The following is a 21,343-nucleotide window of genomic DNA, read 5'->3' as shown; positions in this document are numbered from 1 at the left end:
TCCAGGCCCTCCATGATATTTAAATTCAAGACACCCCACAGAAAGACTAGGCCCATGCAACACTCACTACCCCTGGGCATAAAGGTTGAAAACTAGGCAAAATGGTTGCAGGTCTAACAACACTGACTGCATTCAAAATGGCCACTTGCCTCGCAGCACATGGCCTGCCTGTACCAGCACTCAAAATGGCCCCCACCCACATGGCCTGTCCCCATGAACACCCCCAAAAAATCGAAAAACACAGAAAAATCAGCACAATCCCAAACCATCCAGGCCATCCATGATGTTTAAATTCAAGACACCCCACAGAAAGACTAGGCCCATGCAACACTCACTACCCCTGGTGAAAAGGCCACAACAACAGGCCAAAAAAACGAAAACCACAGAAAAATCAGCATAATCACAAACCATCCAGGCCCTCCATGATGTTTAAATTCAAGACACCCCACAGAAAGACTAGGCCCATGCAACACTCACTACCCCTGGGCATAAAGGTTGAAAACTAGGCAAATGGTTGCAGGCCTAACAACACTTTTTTTTTTTTTTTTTTGTTATTCCTCATTAGCCTTTTCGCCACCCTTGTTCAGTAGTCTCCGCCCTGGGCTTTTATCTCAATATGCTGGCTGTGGACTCGAGTATGTGCAGCTCTCCAGCCCGGACTGGGCCACAATCTCCTATACCACCATGTGTGTATTATAACACAGCCACACCGGAGGCCGCGACCCGATTATTCCACTCCGCCTTCACGAAGGACGGACCTATTCCACCGGCCTGCGAGATAGGCTGAGGCCTTAATCATAGGAATTTTCCATTATGTACTAGTCTCTTATCCTGTACCCAAACACAGGTCTGCCTGTTATCCAAAATGTTCCAAAAAGAGTAACCAAAATCTCTGTTTCTTATTTATCAGACCTTTAGAGTCTAGTGTCGCAAAATATCTCATGCTATTTAACCAATCCATGAGTGTCGGTGTCTTAGCTTCTACCCAAACTTTACAGATTTCCCTACGAGCTAGCAGCACCCCATAAAAAACTATCTTTACTTTATCATTTATTCTGTTATCAAATAGGTCAAGTCTCCCAGTAATAATTAGTTCATGGCTTACCTCTATCGTGTGGCCGATTGATTGTGATAAACAGTTGCTTACCATCTCCCAAAATTCCCTGATGTTTAAACACTCCACAAACATGTGCAAGTCATCCACATTTATATTTCCGCATTTTGGGCATTCAACCCGTCCTCCGGCTTTAAACTTCGATAGTCTGCGGGGGTCCAATAGGCTCTATGGATAGTAAAGAGAACATTTTTCCTTAAATTTGCAGATTTAACTGTTTTATATAGTATAGTCATCATTACTTGCCATTGATTTTCTGTGGCGATGTCCGGCAAGCAATCCCTCCATAATTGTTCCGGCAGTGTAAACGGGCCGTCTTCCATGTCCACCATTGCCCAGTACCACATTGCAACTTCTTTCTTGAATGTTTGTGAGGAAAATGTCTTGTCTTCAAAGTCACTTTGAAGTCCTACAACAATATCCATCTTGTTTGCCCAGCTTTGTATCTGCATGTACTTAAACTTAGATAACCCTTGCCCCCACAGCTGTACCGCTTGTGTCCAACCAATCAATGCTCCCTCCGGAAATAGATCTCCCCAAGTTTTTAATCCTGCTGTTTTTAACGGGACAGCCAATGCGTCTTCTGCCCATAACGGTGATCCTGGTGTGTCCCATATGGATGACCTGTATCCAAAATAGGTCAACTTTGCTAGTTTCCTAATTTTATACCAGAGCTCTGCTGCCTCCCATCCAGGCCCTCCATGATGTTTAAATTCAAGACACCCCACAGAAAGACTAGGCCCATGCAACACTCACTACCCCTGGGCATAAAGGTTGAAAACTAGGCAAATGGTTGCAGGCCTAACAACACTGACTGCATTCAACATGGCCACTTGCCTCCCAGCACATTTCCTGCCTGTACCAGCACTCAAAATGGCCCGCACCCATATGGCCTGTCCCCATGAACACCCCAAAAAATCGAAAAACACAGAAAAATCAGCACAATCCCAAACCATCCAGGCCCTCCATGATGTTTACATTCAAGACACCCCACAGAAAGACTAGGACCATGCAACACTCACTACCCCTGGTGAAAAGGCCACAACAACAGGCCAAAAAAACGAAAATCACAGAAAAATCAGCACAATCCCAAACCATACAGGCCCTCCATGATGTTTAAATTCAAGACACCCCACAGAAAGACTAGGCCCATGCAACACTCACTACCCCTGGTGAAAAGGCCACCACAACAGGCCAAAAAAACGAAAACCACCGAAGAATCAGCACAATCACAAACCATCTAGGCCCTCCATGATGTTTAAAGTCAAGACACCCCACAGAAAGACTAGGCCCATGCAACACTCACTACCCCTGGGCATAAAGGTTGAAAACTAGGCAAAATGGTTGCAGGCCTAACAACACTGACTGCATTCAAAATGGCCACTTGCCTCCCAGCACATGGCCTGCCTGTACCAGCACTCAAAATGGGCCCCACCCACATGGCCTTTCCCCATGAACACCCCAAAAAATCAAAAAACACAGAAAAATCAGCACAATCCCAAGCCATCCAGGCCCTCCATGATGTTTAAATTCAAGACACCCGACAGAAAGACTAGGCCCATGCAACACTCACTTCCCCTGGTGAAAAGGCCACAACAACAGGCCAAAAAAACGAAAATCACAGAAAAATCAGCACAATCCCAAACCATACAGGCCCTCCATGATGTTTAAATTCAAGACACCCCACAGAAAGACTAGGCCCATGCAACACTCACTACCCCTGGTGAAAAGGCCACAACAACAGGCCAAAAAAACGAAAACCACAGAAAAATCAGCACAATCACAAACCATCCAGGCCCTCCATGATGTTTAAGTTCAAGACACCCCACAGAAAGACTAGGCCCATGCAACACTCACTACCCCTGGGCATAAAGGTTGAAAACTAGGCAAATGGTTGCAGGCCTAACAACACTGACTGCATTCAAAATGGCCACTTGCCTCCCAGCACATGGCCTGCCTGTACCAGCACTCCAAATGGCCCCCACCCACATGGCCTGTCCCCATGAACACCCCAAAAAATCGAAAAACACAGAAAAATCAGCACAATCCCAAACCATCCAGGCCCTCCATGATGTTTAGATTCAAGACACCCCACATAAATACTAGGCCCATGCAACACTCACTACCCCTGGTGAAAAGGCCACAACAACAGGCCAAAAAAACGAAAATCACAGAAAAATCAGCACAATCCCAAACCATACAGGCCCTCCATGATGTTTAAATTCAAGACACCCCACAGAAAGACTAGGCCCATGCAACACTCACTACCCCTGGTGAAAAGGCCACAACAACAGGCCAAAAAAACGAAAATCACAGAAAAATCAGCACAATCCCAAACCATACAGGCCCTCCATGATGTTTAAATTCAAGACACCCCACAGAAAGACTAGGCCCATGCAACACTCACTACCCCTGGTGAAAAGGCCACAACAACAGGCCAAAAAAACGAAAACCACAGAAAAATCAGCACATCACAAACCATCCAGGCCCTCCATGATGTTTAAATTCAAGACACCCCACAGAAAGACTAGGCCCATGCAACACTCACTACCCCTGGTGAAAAGGCCACAACAACAGGCCAAAAAAACGAAAACCACAGAAAAATCAGCACAATCACAAATCATCCAGGCCCTCAGTGATGTTTAAATTCAAGACACCCCACAGAAAGACTAGGCCCATGCAACACTCACTACCCCTGGTGAAAAGGCCACAACAACAGGCCAAAAAAACGAAAACCACAGAAAAATCCGCACAATCCCAAACCATCCAGGCCCTCCATGATGTTTAGATTCAAGACACCCCACATAAATACTAGGCCCATGCAACACTCACTACCCCTGGTGAAAAGGCCACAACAACAGGCCAAAAAACGAAAATCACAGAAAAATCAGCACAATCCCAAACCATACAGGCCCTCCATGATGTTTAAATTCAAGACACCCCACAGAAAGACTAGGCCCATGCAACACTCACTACCCCTGGTGAAAAGGCCACAACAACAGGCCACAAAAACGAAAACCACAGAAAAATCAGCACAATCACAAACCATCCAGGCCCTCCATGATGTTTAAATTCAAGACACCCCACAGAAAGACTAGGCCCATGCAACACTCACTACCCCTGGTGAAAAGGCCACAACTACAGGCCAAAAAAACGAAAATCACAGAAAAATCAGCACAATCCCAAACCATACAGGCCCTCCATGATGTTTAAATTCAAGACACCCCACAGAAAGACTAGGCCCATGCAACACTCACTACCCCTGGTGAAAAGGCCACAACAACAGGCCAAACAAACGAAAACCAATGAAAAATCAGCACAATCACAAACCATCCAGGCCCTCCATGATGTTTAAGTTCAAGACACCCCACAGAAAGACTAGGCCCATGCAACACTCACTACCCCTGGGCATAAAGGTTGAAAACTAGGCAAATGGTTGCAGGCCTAACAACACTGACTGTATTCAAAATGGCCACTTGCCTCCCAGCACATGGCCTGCCTGTACCAGCACTCAAAATGGCCCCCACCCACATGGCCTGTCCCCATGAACACCCCAAAAAATCGAAAAACACAGAAAAATCAGCACAATCCCAAGCCATCCAGGCCCTCCATGATGTTTAAATTCAAGACACCCAACAGAAAGACTAGGCCCATGCAACACTCACTACCCCTGGTGAAAAGGCCACAACTACAGGCCAAAAAAATGAAAATCACAGGAAAATCAGCACAATCCCAAACCATACAGGCCCTCCATGATGTTTAAATTCAAGACACCCCACAGAAAGACTAGGCCCATGCAACACTCACTACCCCTGGTGAAAAGGCCACAACAACAGGCCACAAAAACAAAAACCACAGAAAAATCAGCACAATCACAAACCATCCAGGCCCTCCATGATGTTTAAATTCAAGACACCCCACAGAAAGACTAGGCCCATGCAACACTCACTACCCCTGGTGAAAAGGCCACAACTACAGGCCAAAAAAACGAAAATCACAGAAAAATCAGCACAATCCCAAACCATACAGGCCCTCCATGATGTTTAAATTCAAGACACCCCACAGAAAGACTAGGCCCATGCAACACTCACTACCCCTGGTGAAAAGGCCACAACAACAGGCCACAAAAACGAAAACCACTGAAAAATCAGCACAATCACAAACCATCCAGGCCCTCCATGATGTTTAAGTTCAAGACACCCCACAGAAAGACTAGGCCCATGCAACACTCACTACCCCTGGGCATAAAGGTTGAAAACTAGGCAAATGGTTGCAGGCCTAACAACACTGACTGCATTCAAAATGGCCACTTGCCTCCCAGCACATGGCCTGCCTGTACCAGCACTCAAAATGGCCCCCACCCACATGGCCTGTCCCCATGAACACCCCAAAAAATCGAAAAACACAGAAAAATCAGCACAATCCCAAACCATCCAGGCCCTCCATAATGTTTAAATTCAGGACACCCCACATAAATACTAGGCCCATGCAACACTCACTACCCCTGGTGAAAAGGCCACAACAACAGGCCAAAAAAACGAAAACCACAGAAAAATCAGCACAATCACAAACCATCCAGGCCCTCCAGGATGTTTAAATTCAAGACACCCCACAGAAAGACTAGGCCCATGCAACACTCACTACCCCTGGGCATAAAGGTTGAAAACTAGGCAAATGGTTGCAGGCCTAACAACACTGACTGCATTCAAAATGGCCACTTGCCTCCCAGCACATGGCCTGCCTGTACCAGCACTCAAAATGGCCCCCACCCACATGGCCTGTCCCCATGAACACCCCAAAAAATCGAAAAACACAGAAAAATCAGCACAATCCCAAGCCATCCAGGCCCTCCATGATGTTTAAATTCAAGACACCCCACAGAAAGACTAGGCCCATGCAACACTCACTACGCCTGGTGAAAAGGCCACAACAGCAGGCCAAAAAAATGAAAATCACAGAAAAATCAGCACAATCCCAAACCATACAGGCCCTCCATGATGTTTAAATTCAAGACACCCCACAGAAAGACTAGGCCCATGCAACACTCACTACCCCTGGTGAAAAGGCCACAACAACAGGCCAAAAAAACGAAAACCACAGAAAAATCAGCACAATCACAAACCATCCATGCCCTCCATGATGTTTAAATTCAAGACACCCCACAGAAAGACTAGGCCCATGCAACACTCACTACCCCTGGGCATAACGGTTGAAAACTAGGCAAAATGGTTGCAGGCCTAACAACACTGACTACATTCAAAATGGCCACTTGCCTCCCAGCACATGGCCTGCCTGTACCAGCACTCAAAATGGCCCCCACCCACATGGCCTGTCCCCATGAACACCCCAAAAAATCGAAAAACACAGAGAAAATCAGCACAATCCCAAACCATCCAGGCCCTCCATGATGTTTAAATTCAAGACACCCCACAGAAATGCTAGGCCCATGCAACACTCACTACCCCTGGTGAAAAGGCCACAACAACAGGCCAAAAAAACGAAAATCACAGAAAAATCAGCACAATCCCAAGCTATCCAGCCTCTCCATGATGTTTAAATTCAAAACACCCCACAGAAAGACTCAGTGCACCCACCACTGAGTACCCCTGGGCAAAAGGCCCCAAAACAGCCCAAAAATCGAAAATTCCAAAATTGTAGTTGCAGCAACTGTAATGTCCCAAACAAACTTACTTGTGAAATTTCTAATCCGAAAGTGATCCAAAGAAAGTCAAAAAGGCCTCAAATCCAAATATCCAGCAGCATCCACAAAAAGTAATCCTTCCAGCTCCAGATCCAAATGAAAAGTGACCAGGAGATGGACAAAGCACTGGGAGGAGCCTGCTGGACAGGAACAGGAAGTTGAAGACTGTGGGGCACTTCCTTCCTCCCCCCCCTCCCCAAAATGGACTCCTCGCAAAAAAAGTGCAGGCAAATGTCAACCTGAGGATTTATTCAGATAAAAATCATCATTTCCAGAAGGTTTATGCTGCTTGCTGGTGGATTTCTTGTGCAGAATTGCAAATTTGTATTTTCGCGAGTGCGAGATTGTTGCTGCTCGCCGCATCTTCAAGCTCGCAATTGCGAAGTCCCGCGATACGTGATCACGGCGTACTCGCGTTTACAAACTCTCGCTGTGCAAGTTGGCAAGCCGCGATTACGTAATCGCGCTCGCCAAATTCCCGCAGGATCCCGCAGCAAGATCCAAAATGGCGCAGCACTTGCAAAATATCAAGAAAAACAACTCGGCAAACGCTGAAGGACGGTAAGTAAACGCCGCGCGCCGCAAAATTGTATCACCAAGAAAAAAAAATACGCTGCGTGCGAATTTGCGGATTTTCGGTAAATTCGCGAGCGTTCGTGGATTGCGAATTTACCAAAAATCCGCAAAATCCGCGAGCGTAACGGATTTTCCGCCCATGCTTACGCATGACTAGAAGACTGAAGGCCTCATTTATGAGGCCATGCGTCACTTTAACGCCACCGGTGCGTCACTTTTTGTGACGCACCAGTGCTGTAAAAAATGCACCTTATTCAGTCATATTTACAAAGTGACGCATCTAGGTAGATGCGTCACTTTGTAAGCCCCTGTGCCACATTATACCTACGTCAGGTGTAATGTATGCAAAAGGGACGTATTGACGCAAGAAAGGGTCGTAGAGGTGACACAGTGAATAAACTGGGTTTTCCCCATGCTACGCTCCCCTGTCCGCTCCCCAGAGCGTGTACCGGGCGCTCCCCCCGCGCAAAACTAATTTTTTTTTTTTGCCCTGCAGGACCTTAATATAGTCCCCACATCAAACCTAGGGGGTCAGGGGGATCTACCCTGCCCTCTTATGTTCATTTCCCCCTTTTTTTTTCCACCTCTTGTGTCTCGATCCTACCGAGACACAAGATGGCGGCCGCTTCGGACTGTTTCGAATGTCTATAGACACCCATGAGCCAATCAGCTTTCCGTGCGCAAGTCATGTATCACGCCCGGTGCGCTCCCCGGTGCACGTACCGGGGCGCGCCTATAGATATATATTTTTTTTTAACCTAAATTACTCAAAATCCACTGGAGCACATATCTTGAGACATAGCAAAGGCACATTGGGCTACCAGTCCCTACAATTTTGCCAAGTTTGGTGGAAATCCATTCAGCCGTTCGGGCTAAAAGTGAGTTCGACCGCCCTATGGAAATTAACATGGGGAAAACACGTTTTGGGACCCCCCTTTTATCTCGGCCCCCGCTTGACGAATCCCCCCCAAGCTTTCAGGGAAGGACCGGAGCTCCGCGAGGCAAATTTGAGGACATTTTCAGGCAGATTCGTCAACCGGCGCCAAAGTTATTCACAATAGAATTTTGAGATTTTGCATTGAAAAAAACTCCTAACTATAACTACCTACTGGCGACCGCCTGTAGGTAATATATATATATATAAACCCAATCCTGTGTTCAACGACTTTCGAAAAACAGGCACCGACTCCGTGGGATTCTTAATCAAGGGTCTTTATTCACAAGAAAGACAACCAGACGCGTTTCGGCGGACAAGTCCGCCTTGCTCACTTGCTTATAGTGATACAAAATAACCCATTGGTTCCTTGGAAAATGACAAAACTGACATGTGACACAGTAATAAGCATGGGCGAATTTTGCGAATCTCGCGTTCGCGAATTTTGCGGATTTGCGAACTCGCAATCCGCAAAATCCGCGAATTCTCGCGAATTTGCGGATTTTTTTTGTGTGTTCGCGCGGGTTTCTGCCAGTTCGCGAGGGTTTTGTACAATGTCGCAAACGCGAACTTACCTGTCGGGTCGCAAGTTTTGCGAACTTGTTGTTTCTACGTGTCCAGCCTGTTTGGGACACTCTTCTTCATCACTGCCACTCTCTGTCACCACTGCCACTCTCTGACTACTCATGCCACCCTCTGGCCCACCCATGCCACCCTCTGTTTCATCACAGCACCCTCTGGTGTACATTATTGTGGCAAAGCAAAGCACACCTTCCCTGCCTCAAGTGACCTGAATTAATTTGGGGCTGATTAATGTGTCACAGAATATTTTTTTAGCTGGCACCTGCTTCCTTAGTGCTTCCTGATTAGTGATCTTTTGCACTTGCTAAGTGCTTTCATTGTTGCAAAATTAGTTACAACACCTGCCCTGCCCCAACTGACAATAATGAATTAGGGGCTGATTAATGTGTCACTGGATTTGAACTTCCAGCCTGGCTCCTGCTTGTCTGCCTTAGCTGTAATTCAGGACCTTTGTGTAACTATTCTGAGGGTCAGAGCAGGGTCACATAATAGTTGCAAGTAGGCAACTGAACTCTGGAGGGGCCCCTCAGGAAGCACTACAGGAAATGGCTACTAATGATGAGCTTGAACTTTTGAACCTGGTAAGTAGTTTCAGTTTTGCTAAGATCGTATTTCTGCAATTTAGCGCTTATTCGCGGGGCGCGAAGTTGAACTGGGAAGCCGCGAACTCACGCGAACAGTGCGAGCAAGCCATAAAATCCGCTGCTCGCGGATTTGCGGATTTTGCGGGAAATTCGCGAATCTCGCGGATTGCGAATTTACCGAAAATCCGCAAAATCCGCGAGCATAACGGATTTTCCGCCCATGCTTACACAGTAATAGACATGGAAGGTACAAAAATATATATACATTTATGTGAAGTCATGTGTTACATTTCAAAACAATAGTGCGTAAATAAATTCTTTACATCTAATTTTGTTTTTGTCCTCTTAGTTTATAGACCTCATTTAATTCGGACCACTTTTTACATGTTTTCGAACTGGGGAAGAAAAAGGGTTCTGGTGTGTGTGAGGCTTTACCATGATCATTGGGTAGCCGTGGACATGGAAAAAAGATTGCGCTATCTATAAGACCTGTCAGCGCATGTCCATTCTGTAATTTTCCAGCCGCAGCAATGTTTGAGCATCGCGTTCAGGCGGAAGAAAAGAGAATGTTAGTAGGGGCTTGTCCTCATCGGAGGTTGTACTGTGAGCATGGTATGATGATAATGTCACAATATTCCCAGTTTTAAGAGTTACTAGAGGGCCAAGGTTCTCCGGTTCGGGTTCAGCAGTGGATTGCGGGTGCGCGATATATAGTTAGTGCAACTAACTATATATGCGAATTTCAATGGTTTTGTGTGAGTAAAATAAGGTTTTGTAAATGCTAATTCCTAACTATATATGGTCTATAACCTATGGTTCTTTCAGTGAATATATATAATATATATATATATATATATATATATATATATATATATATATATATATATATATATATATATATATATATATATATATATATATATCAGCACAAATCTTCAAACCTCCACTGCACAGCGGCGAGAGAAGAGACAGACCCCACGCTTTCCAGGCAAGATGTTTTATTTAGTTGTTTTATTTAGATGTTTTATTTAGTTCTTGTGCCTTCCAAAATGCAACGTTTCGACTACTGGCGTAGTCTTGTTCACATATATATTCACTGAAAAAACCATAGGTTTCAGGCCTTATATAGTTAGGAATTAGCATTTAAAAAACCTTTAAATTTCAAAGGTTTTTTAAATGTTAATTCCTAACTATATAAGGCCTGAAACCTATGGTTTTTTCAGTGAATTTGCAAGGTTTTTTAAATGCTAATTCCTAACTATATAAGGCCTGAAACCTATGTTTTTTTCAGTGAATTTCAAAGTTTTTTTTAATGCTAATTCCTAACTATATAAGACCTGAAAGCCCACCATGAATCTCCAGTGTGCGTCAGGGGACTGCATTGCAGAGAGGTGTAATGAAGCCACGCCCCTTTTTACACCTCTCTGCAACGCAGCCCCCGTGCATGTTTGAAAAGGGGGAACTAATTCCCCTTGCATAATGAGGCCCCAGGGGGCCAACTAGCCCACCTGGAACCTCCAGTATGCGCCAGGGGGCTACATTGCAGAGGTGTAATGAGGCTATGCCCCTTGTTACACCTCTCTGCAATGCAGCCCCCTGGCACGTTTACAGAGGGGGAACTAATTCCCCTTGAATACTGGGGGTCCCTGGGGGCCAACTAGCCCACCAGGAGCCTCCAGTATGCGCCAGGGGGCTGCATTGCAGAGAGGTGTAATGAGGCCACACCCTTTTTTACACCTCTCTGCAACGCAGGCCCCGTGCATGATTGAAGAGGGGGAACTAATTCCCCTTGCATACTAGGGGTCCCTGGGGGCCAACTAGCCCACCTGGAACCTCCAGTATGCGCCAGTGGGCTGCATTGCACAGAGGTGTAATGAGGCTATGCCCCTTTTTACACCTCTCTGCAACGCAGGCCACTGGCGCGTTTGCAGAGGGGGACTAATTCCCCTTGCATACTGGGGGTCCCTGGGTCATATCTGCCCAAACGCCGATATTCCGAACGATTGAAAATGACTTTTCTTGAGAAACATTTGGATTTGGATTATCATGTCCTATACTTTGGAATTTTTGCAAGACTGACTTTGAGGATGCTATAAATTACTCAAGTCTGCCCGAATTGTGTGGGTAAAATTGATACCTAGTCACTTTGAATAAGAATGTGCCGACGTCTCGTCTAACATTTGGAAGAAATATCTAGTTATATGACAACAGGATACCGGCATAACTTGAAGGAAATAAGAACGCCCTGAAGAAGTTCTGTTGTACAGAACGAAATGCGTCGGCTGGCTGTGGTACATAAACTTAAGGAAAATAAAAGCATTTGAATATACACCAAGATTCAGCGCTTCAATAAGGACTCTAAGTGATATGATTTGATTGGACTTATTGTGCAAGTGGTGCTGTGCCAAACTTTGGAATATTCTCCACTACTCTCTACTACTTACTCTCTACTACTCCACTACTCTCTAATACTCACTCTCCACTACTCATTCTCTACTACTCTACTACTCTCTACTACTCTCTTTCTACTACTCACTCCCTACTACTCACTATCTACTACTCTCTACTACTCAATCTCTACTACTCTCTACTACTCACTCTCTACTACTCTCTCTCTACTACTCACTCTTTACTACTCACTCTCTACTACTCTCTACTACTCACGCTCTACTTCTCACTCTCTACTACTCTCTACTATTCACTCTCTACTACTCTCTCTCTACTACTCACTCTCTACTACTCACTCTACTACTCACTCTCTACTGCTCTCTACTACTCACTCTCTACTACTCTCTCTCTACTACTCTCTACTACTCACTCTCTACTACTCTCTACTATTCTCTCTCTCTGCTACTCACTCTCTACTACTCACTCTCTACTGCTCTCTACTACTCACTCTTTACTACTCTCTACTACTCACTCTCTACTGCTCTCTACTACTCACTCTACTACTTACTCTCTAATACTCTCTACTACTCACTCTCTGCTACTCTCTACTACTCACTCTACTATTCACTCTACTACTCTCATCTACTCACTCTCTGCTACTCTCTCTACTGCTCTCTACTACTCACTCTCAACTCTCTATTACTCACTCTCTACTCTCTACCTCTCTACCTCTCTCTACTTCTCTCTCTACTAGTCTCTACCTCTCTACCTCTACCTCTCTACCTCTACCTCTCTACCTCTCTACCTCTACCTCTCTACCTCTCTCTATACGCACACATTTACACATATATATATATATGCATATGCATTTATATATATGTATGTGTATATATATATATACATACATATATAAACATATATAATCTGCATATCTATATAAATACAAATATAAATGCATGCATACATATACATACATGCATACATAAGCATGTTTTTTACATAAAAGTTTCAAAAACACTAATAAAAGCAAAGCTAAAAAGCCACCTCATTACAAACAGAATGGCTTTAACTTAAACGAGGGCGAGATCTATTGCATTTTCAATGCTTGTTTACTTTGGTTCCATCAAGAAGGCATTCAGATGTGTCACACATTTGCCATAAATTCTGAATGTTAGCACTCTAGTTGCTCATTAGATCACTGTAGTAAAGCTACTGCTCACCAGGGAAGTCTGCTGCTGGTATTCAAAGTGCATGTTTCAGTCTGAATGTCAGAATGTTTTTAATGAGATAGAAGAGGATTTGAGAAGTCACTCAAAATGTGCCCTAATTTTTTTTTCTGAAGCACTAATCATACTTTCTATGGCAAAATGAACCCCCTCATTTTATTCCTTTTTAAATGAAATGTTTTCAGACTTACCACTTCATTCCAATCAAGATGGCTTCTGGTGTGCCATACTTTTGTCATAAGTAAGACTGTTAGCGCTCTAGTTGTTCTTTAGAACACTCTGGGACATTCTGTCATTGGGATATACTTGGGCTACATCTGGGTTATATTTGGGCTACATTTGGGCTCTTTTGTCTCTGGTGGCCATCTTGGGAGACTGCATGTCAGCATTTTTTAATGAAATAGAAGAGGATTTGAGAAGTCACTCAAAATGTGCCCTAATTTTTCTTTCTGCAGCACTAATCATACTTTCTATGGCAAAATATACCCCCTCATTTTGTTCCTTTTTAAATTAAATGTTTTAAGAGTTACCACTTTATTCCAATCAAGATGGCTTCAGGTGTGCCATACCTTTGTAATAAGTAGGACTGTTAGCGCTCTAGTTGTTCTTTAGAACACTCTAGGAGGCTGAAGTAGAACACAAAGGAATCAACTGACAGTCTCTGTCCTTGTTGGATGTACATGTTTTACTGAGAAAGTCAGACTTCATTCTCACATGACTGAGAAAGATAATGTGAATTTACAGAAAATATGCTTTCAGTTTAGCTTATAGATCCCCTTCCAAACCACTGTGGGAAAAGCATGAGATAAAAGTTTTCTTTCAAACATGATTCATGATATCCCAGCAGAAGGCTTTTTCACATGGTAAAATCACCTTAGAACACACCACAATTCCTAAAATGAGTATGGTACCATCAACAAATGATTTATAATGTAACTAAAGTCCTAAAACTCTCTATTAACTACAATTCTTTTTAATGAGGTGCTATCATGTATATTGGTCCCAAGGTGGCTGCCAACACTTCTTGGATGAAGTGCTGACAGCCAATCAGATCTCACGATGAGATGTGTGGTTAGGCTCAGCCCAGATATATATGTGTTTTTTCTAAGTTAATTTTCATAAAAACCACTGGAGCAATTTTCACCAAATATAGCAAAGGCACTTCTGCGTACCAGTCCCTACAATTTTGCCAAGTTTGGAGTAAATCCGTTCAGCGGTTCGGGCTGTAGACATGTCAGAACGTCCTATGGAAATTAACATGGGGAAAACACGTTTTAGGACCCCCCTTTTTTCTCAGCCCCCACTTCATGAATCCCCCCGAAACTTTTAGGGAAGGAGCGCAGCGGAGCTGGCCAAATTTTGGGAAAATTACACGCAAATTCCTCAACCGGCGCCAAAGTTATTCCCAATAGAATGTTGCAGATTTCCTATGGTAGCTAGGTCCTAACTATATATACCTACTGGCTATCGCCAGTAGGTAATATATATGTAAAGGCATGTGTGGTAAAGGCATATGCGTTGTAAAAAACACATGGTAAAGGTTATGTGTTGAAATGTCATTTGTGTTGTAACACACGCGTAGTGATGGCATGCGTTTCAAAGTAATGCATGGTTCCATCATAAATTCGACAATGACTAGAGTTGCTGTACAATGATCTGCTCACATTTAATCATTCCTAATGGGTCATTGTTGCTACTTCCTGTTGAAGAACTATCTACTACAGGCCTATTTTGTTCCTTTGAGTCCTCGTTCCCCTAATAATGTCACCATTGGTCTTCCATGGATACAGGGATTTTCTACTTCCCTTTATCTGGTCTTCAAGTCAGTGTTTTCAACCTGCTAATCTTCTATTTTCAACTGATCAAATTCACTCCCCTGTTGTTGTGCAGTATCCTTCATCAGTTAATTCAGTCTGTTGTAAGAGGCTTCCTACAAAATACTGCAGCTCCTTCTTCCCTATAGTGAATATTTTCTGCCTTTCTGTGAACTTTGAAAGGATTGCAAATAATAACTCTTATTGAATTTATTGTAAACTGTATTTTCCTTTAATATTTCCTTTCTAAAGTTAATCTTACATTTCTTGGGGCCTTCCACATTAACTGTTTCGTTGGTGACACATTTTCTTTTGCATTTAATGCATTTCTTGAGTGCGTGTTCTGTTCATATCTCGTCAACCTTTCCCTTTTACTATCCATAAAACTCTTTGGATATTAGTGGGGATTGTTCTCTAAAGCTGTTTAAGTTCCCTTTATCTTTACACTTTCTTGCTTTTGACTCTTCATTCAACAATAAAAGTAATCTTCTTACTAAATATTCATTACTACCCTATCCAATACCCTGTCTTTGCTCATTTAAGTGCTTTTGATTTGTTTTGGTCTGAAATATATTTCTTTAGACCCATTTTTCCTTTTACTGTAATTTCCTGTATTGTCTGCTGTTCTAGATTTCAGTTATTTAGACTTGCAATCTATGGGTTAATTCTCTAAACCTTTTAAAAATGTGATACTAGCTTCGACCATGACCCTCATTTTTATCTTATTTGCCGCAGTGGTAAATTTGTAAAGATAATAAGTTCTGGGGCTCTTGTCAAGAGGCAGCTTGCACCAGTCCATTTCTCCTGTTACCACTGCCTAAAACAGAACCATGAAGGGGGATGGGGGATGGCGGATGGGGGATGGGGGATGGCGTAATGGCCAGAGCTGTCCACTGTGTTGCTGGGAAGCAGGTTCGAGTCTCGGCGTCGACGCAACTTCCTGTACTTCTGGGCAAATTACTTACTCTCCCCGTGCATACCATAAATGAATATGCCCATAACTAGTGCTCATGAAAAGTGCAGGCGTTGGTGATTTAGTGCCGGTGCTGAGCACTGGAAACCACTGGCTCAAATTAAGCACTGGTTTGCTCCTGACATTATTCCATTTGTCTCCTCTAATTGATCAACCCATATCTCCCTCTGTTATTATTTCTAGTGGAAAGGTGTTTTTGAAATATTTTTCATTTTTTAATTGGTATCCAGCCATTTAGTTTACTTAATGTGATCTTGTTAAAACAAAACATAGAATATTAAAAACCCCTATACATTTAGAAAACATGATTTTCCTTACCTGCCAAGGCTGCAGATCCTGGCGTCCAGAACATTTGCTGTTTTCAATGTCATAGGTCAGCAGGTTATGGATTGCGTGAGCAAACACGTACACAGCATTGTATGTGGTGTAGCTAAACCTTAGGTTGTTTCCATCATATACTGAATTCGGTAGTGCCTCCAACTGCTCATATCCTGTGCAGACCGCTATTTCACTGCTATTTCTATAAGTTCCTTTTTCCTGTATAACATTGTCATCCCACTTGCACCTGAAAACTTGCTCCCAAAATGACTTAACGAAGATATTGCCAGAAGATGTGAAAAGATGATTTTGATACTGGAATTTCTTAAAAAGTGGGATTTCTTTTGCATGTATTCCTAGTCCTACTATTCCATTTAACAGGATCCAAAGATCTTGTCTGAAGAACAGAGGGGATCCCATTAGACTAGGACTAGCAATCCAGGTCTTTCCGGTCACCTTTTGGGTGACCAGCTCCTCCATAATTGGGATGACCTCTGGGGCAAAGGCGTAGACAATGATAACTTTTGCAGTTGACTCCTTGATGGTGCGAATGGTGTTCAAAACTCTTCCTCTGGAATTTTCAGGGCTTAAAGTTTCAAAGAAAGCTATGCAAACTTTGCTTTTTGAAAATTCTTTCTTCAGCTCCTGAATGCCATGCAAACCATAATCAGTGTATGAGGCCAGGATCCCTACCCAGGTCCACCCAAAGTGGATCACAAACTGTGCCAGTAGGTAAGGTACATGCTCAGTGCTTGGATTGGTACGGACAAATGAAGGAAAGTGAATCTTATCACTTAGAAGGGGGAGTCCAGAACCATAGCTGATCTGCAGAATTAAAAGTGTGAATTCTCATTTAATAAAAATAGTTTTTACCAGGCCACCAAAATTAATAGCCACCCATCTCATCCCATTGGCAACACCATTTTTACTACAGAAAACCACAGTGCCTCAAAGGTTTTGCTTCATGGAACTTGTAAAAAATATTGGCAAGTAATAACTTTTGTCCTACTACAGGATCTTTCCAAGAGAGTACAAGTAAAATGGTAGTTGATAATACCATTGGGAGTTAAAATTAAAAATTATCCCGTCCAAGATTTTTGTTCCTGACCATGAACTAACTCTGCCTTAAGGCTGATAAATAACTCCCCACTTCACCTCTCAAGCAACATCCAAAATCTTTTTGTCCCTCGTCCATGTCTGAATCAAGATGTTCTGAGGGTGACCCACTTCTGGTGGTCGTCAACTCTGGTCTATTATTTTCCATTTTTAACTCTATTACTACTGCAAGAAAAGTGAAAATAGGACCAAACTCTTCCACCACTCTCTTGTCTGTCATGGCAGAGCTTTCCATCGGGATACCCAGGTCTGCCCAAGTGTTTGTCATATTTAATTTTGTCATTTTATATCACGTTTCCTCTGCAGTGATTTTGAAGGAATTCTCACACTAGAGAGTCATTTCTGTGCGGCTGTATTTGACTACAGTGGAGCTTTTCGCGGAAGATTAAAGATTGCTGTGCAGAGGAGGGTGAACGTTTGAATATTTTTCCAAAGAAGGTGTAACTGCAGGACGTTAAATAGGGCAAAAGAAATAGCGTTTCCTCTTGGAGATCTGTTATCCGCACTTAGGATGTACATGCATAATTGCAGTAGTATATGTATATTTGCAGCTGATCCTGGGTATATGAAACTGTTCCTGGTGTATAATTGAGACATACTGGTGAGAGCCTTTATTAAACTATAGGGGTTAGTGCTGCGTGATCAAAAATAAAGCCTTAATTCCTTACCTAAAACCATCTGAAAGGCAAGGGACCACTAAAAGTGTGTCTTGACAATGTCGCTGGTTCTTTCCACCAGCCACTGGCCTACCGTTGCTGCATAGCAATGTGGCAAGTCAAATATGGGGGAGAGGTGTGGCGCCGCGGCCAGGGTGACTGACTCTGGAATCTGGAGATCAAGGTTCGATCCCCGGGGCCGGCGGCAGATTAGCCCAGCACCGTGTGACTCTGGGCAATAGCTTGCTTAATCTGCCTGAGGGACCCCAGCGTCTAGAGACACTAACGGGTGATGGTTCACATTTTACAAATGTGGATTATTAGATATGAGATTCAGGAAACACTCCATTCACATACTGGAGTATTTTATGCCGAAACACTTCAGGTCATTGAGTGCACTACAAAATCACGATACCTGCCACAAACTACTGTAGAAAGCTTTATTCGAGTTGCATACTCATAAAAGCACAACATACATTTTAAAACTTCGCAATTGATAATAAAACATTTAGTCAAATACATGTTTATAAAACAGTTGTGCAAGTTTGATCAATATAAAAATTAGCACAGATTTAAAACAATAATCAAAACACATTTGAGGAAAGAGCTCTCCGCCTAATGGACCAGGCCCACTCCAGATACTTAGCTATTCCCATGACAATAGGCTCCTCCGTGGTGGTACAGATAATTCTCTGAGCCTCAACAGCACTGGATGTCCCAAGGTTCTTACAAACTGGGGTTAACCATACCCTTCTTGGGGAGGCATAGGCGTTACAAGCAAATAGGAAGTGACCCACACTTTCATTAATTGCACCACATGCTGGACAGCACAGGGTATTCTGACTCTTCCACCTGCCTGTTAAATGTCTCAGGGGGAGGGAGCCAGATCTTAGCTGGAAAAACAACTTCCTGTCCATAGGGACAGTAATGCTGTCCCAATACTGTTCTAATATGGGAAACATTTTGCTTTCCAAGAAGCGACCACCCATCGAATCAGATTTTACCCCCCTCCAAAGCCTACCATCTATCCACTCCCAATATAGAGTTTTAAGTGTGTTTTTGCTTGGGAAATCTTCCCCCGCGGGATTATCATAGAGGTTGGAAAGACCCAGTTCACCTAACATTACCCTTAAGTTTTTCAACCATGGTATTTTATGGAAGGTGTCCATTTTAATTATTGCCAGAAACCCATCTGCATAGTGCTTAATCTCGGGAGTGGACCAAAGTCGTCTCCAATATAAAATGGGACGCAATCTAGCTCGATCGCTGACAGATCTTCTCCCCAGGTCAAGACTAAGAGGGATTAGTGGGGTGCTCTGGGGAAGTCCCGTAATTCCCCTAAGGAACCTGTTCTCTGCTATCTGTAGGGAAGTAAACTTTTCAAAACCCCACAGCTCAGCCCCATATAGGGCCGACCCTATTGCCCTTGCATCATATACAGCAAGGACAGGTTTTATGGGCTTTGTTTTTGATCTTTTGTGCTCCACCCGTAGAGCCCCCGAAATTTGCTGATGTTTCAAAAACGCTTTTTCTATGTGGTGGGACCAGCCGTGGTTATCTGCTATTTGTACCCCCAGGTAGGTAAACTCCCTTACTACCTCAAGCCCGATTTTATTCATGTGTATCCTAGGGCAAGGTTTACATCCTTGGGAAAAAGCCATCAATTTGGTCTTACCTATGTTTACTTCAAGTCCATGCTCAAGACAGAACTCATCAAAGATATTCAAGGCACGCTGTAGCCCGGCCGGGGTCTTAGACATTATTAACGTATCGTCAGCGAACATCAGGATTGGAACCCTGATGCCCGCTAACGAAGGTGCGTCCAGACTAGCGTCCAGCATCCTGCCAACTATCCCATTAATATATAATGTAAAAAGCAAGGGTGCCATTGCACAACCTTGGCGAACCCCTCGTTCCACTGGAAAGTCGATGGAGGATTGGCCATTCAACCCCCACTGGACTTTAGCAAAATTGCTCTCGTGCAACCTCATAATTAGAGTGAGCAATTCTGCTGGAATGCCTATCCTATTTAAAACTGTCCAGAGCATACTTCTTGGAACTAAATCAAATGCAGCCCGCAAGTCGACAAAAGCGACATACAGGCTGCCCTTGCCAAGAAGTACCGTCCCCCACCGCAACATAGTAAAACGAAACACCTGGTCAATGGTGCTAGTGGCCCTCCGGAAGCCTGCCTGGAAGGGGGAAAGGGAGTCATTTTCGTCCACCCATTCCATAAGTTTGTTTACCACCATCTTCCCAATTACTTTTTGGATAGTGGCAATCAAACTTATTGGCATATAATTAGCCAGAAGGGATCGATCTCCTTTTTTATGGATCGGTATAATAATAGCTCCCTTCCATTGGTCTGGGACTAGCGCACCTTTTGCGATGGCATTCCCCAATAGAAACACATACCTAACCCACCTGTTTTTGTCGTTTTTAAAAACATCCGAGGGTATCCCATCTAAACCGGGGGCCCTACCCCCTTGTGTGGAACTTATTGCAAGTTCAACTTCTTTGGCGGAAAACAAATTGTCTTTGGGAAATACAGCTAAAATTGCATCCCCTCCCACCGTCTCCTTTGTCTCTGCATATTGGGGCCTGAAATAGTTCACCCAAGCGGACTCTGCAACGTTATTATCTGGTTTGTTTGGGATACCACCTCTGCCCCACTTCACTATCTTCCAGAAAAGCCTGGAATCCTTGGCTCTAGAGGCCTCTTTTAGTTCATCCCAATACTTCTCATCCCACGTTTTCTTTGCCAGGGAGATGCTTGTATTGTATTGCTTCCTTGCTTCTATAATTGCTGCCCTGTCCCCATTTCTAATAGCATTACCCAGGGTTAATCTGGCTGCCCTACACTCTCGGTTGAACCACCTAGCTGGTTTGGCGGGTGCTGTACGATTTCCCTTACATGCTCTCACAAAATGGGGTTTTAAAAGGGAGAATTGAGTGTTATGAATATCAGTAATTGTCCTAGATCCTGGGACTGTAGAGCTTGCTAGTTCCATGGAGACAATTGCATTATCCACCTCGGAAGCGATAGAGTCCATTGATGCTGCATTCGCCAACACACATGGCCATTTAAGTCTGCGCATATCGTTTGCCATGTCTGGGAGCAACCCATCACTTGCTTGGAAGTTGGGCTGTGTTAACTTCCACCAGGTATGGGTCACACAAAGGGGGTTGTGATCACTTTCTATCCTGCCCTTGATTTCCATGTCGCAAACCCCCTGCCAGAGCTTAAGACTACATATAACGTAGTCTATCCTACTTCTGTTGTGACCATTATCATATGTACACACACCTTCCTTGTCTCCCTTTGTTCTTCCATTGAGGGCTCTCATCCCATGTTCCAAGC

The 21,343-nt window shown here is 43.8% G+C and overlaps 1 protein-coding gene across 1 annotated transcript in view; it reads right to left on the bottom strand.

Moving 5' to 3' along the window:
* LOC147750880 (extracellular calcium-sensing receptor-like) overlaps positions 1 to 21,343 on the bottom strand; it is a 198,982-nt gene that overhangs the window by 157,074 nt on the left and 20,565 nt on the right. The window contains exon 3 of the mRNA XM_086931626.1: positions 16,211 to 17,035. Coding sequence (XP_086787752.1) covers positions 16,211 to 17,035 — 825 coding nt within the window. The remainder of the gene's footprint in view (positions 1 to 16,210; positions 17,036 to 21,343) is intronic.

Source organism: Lissotriton vulgaris, chromosome 1_1, assembly GCF_964263255.1.
Source record: "Lissotriton vulgaris chromosome 1_1, aLisVul1.2, whole genome shotgun sequence".
In the NCBI taxonomy this organism is placed as follows: domain Eukaryota; kingdom Metazoa; phylum Chordata; class Amphibia; order Caudata; family Salamandridae; genus Lissotriton; species Lissotriton vulgaris.
This window is presented reverse-complemented; position numbering and strand designations above follow the sequence as displayed.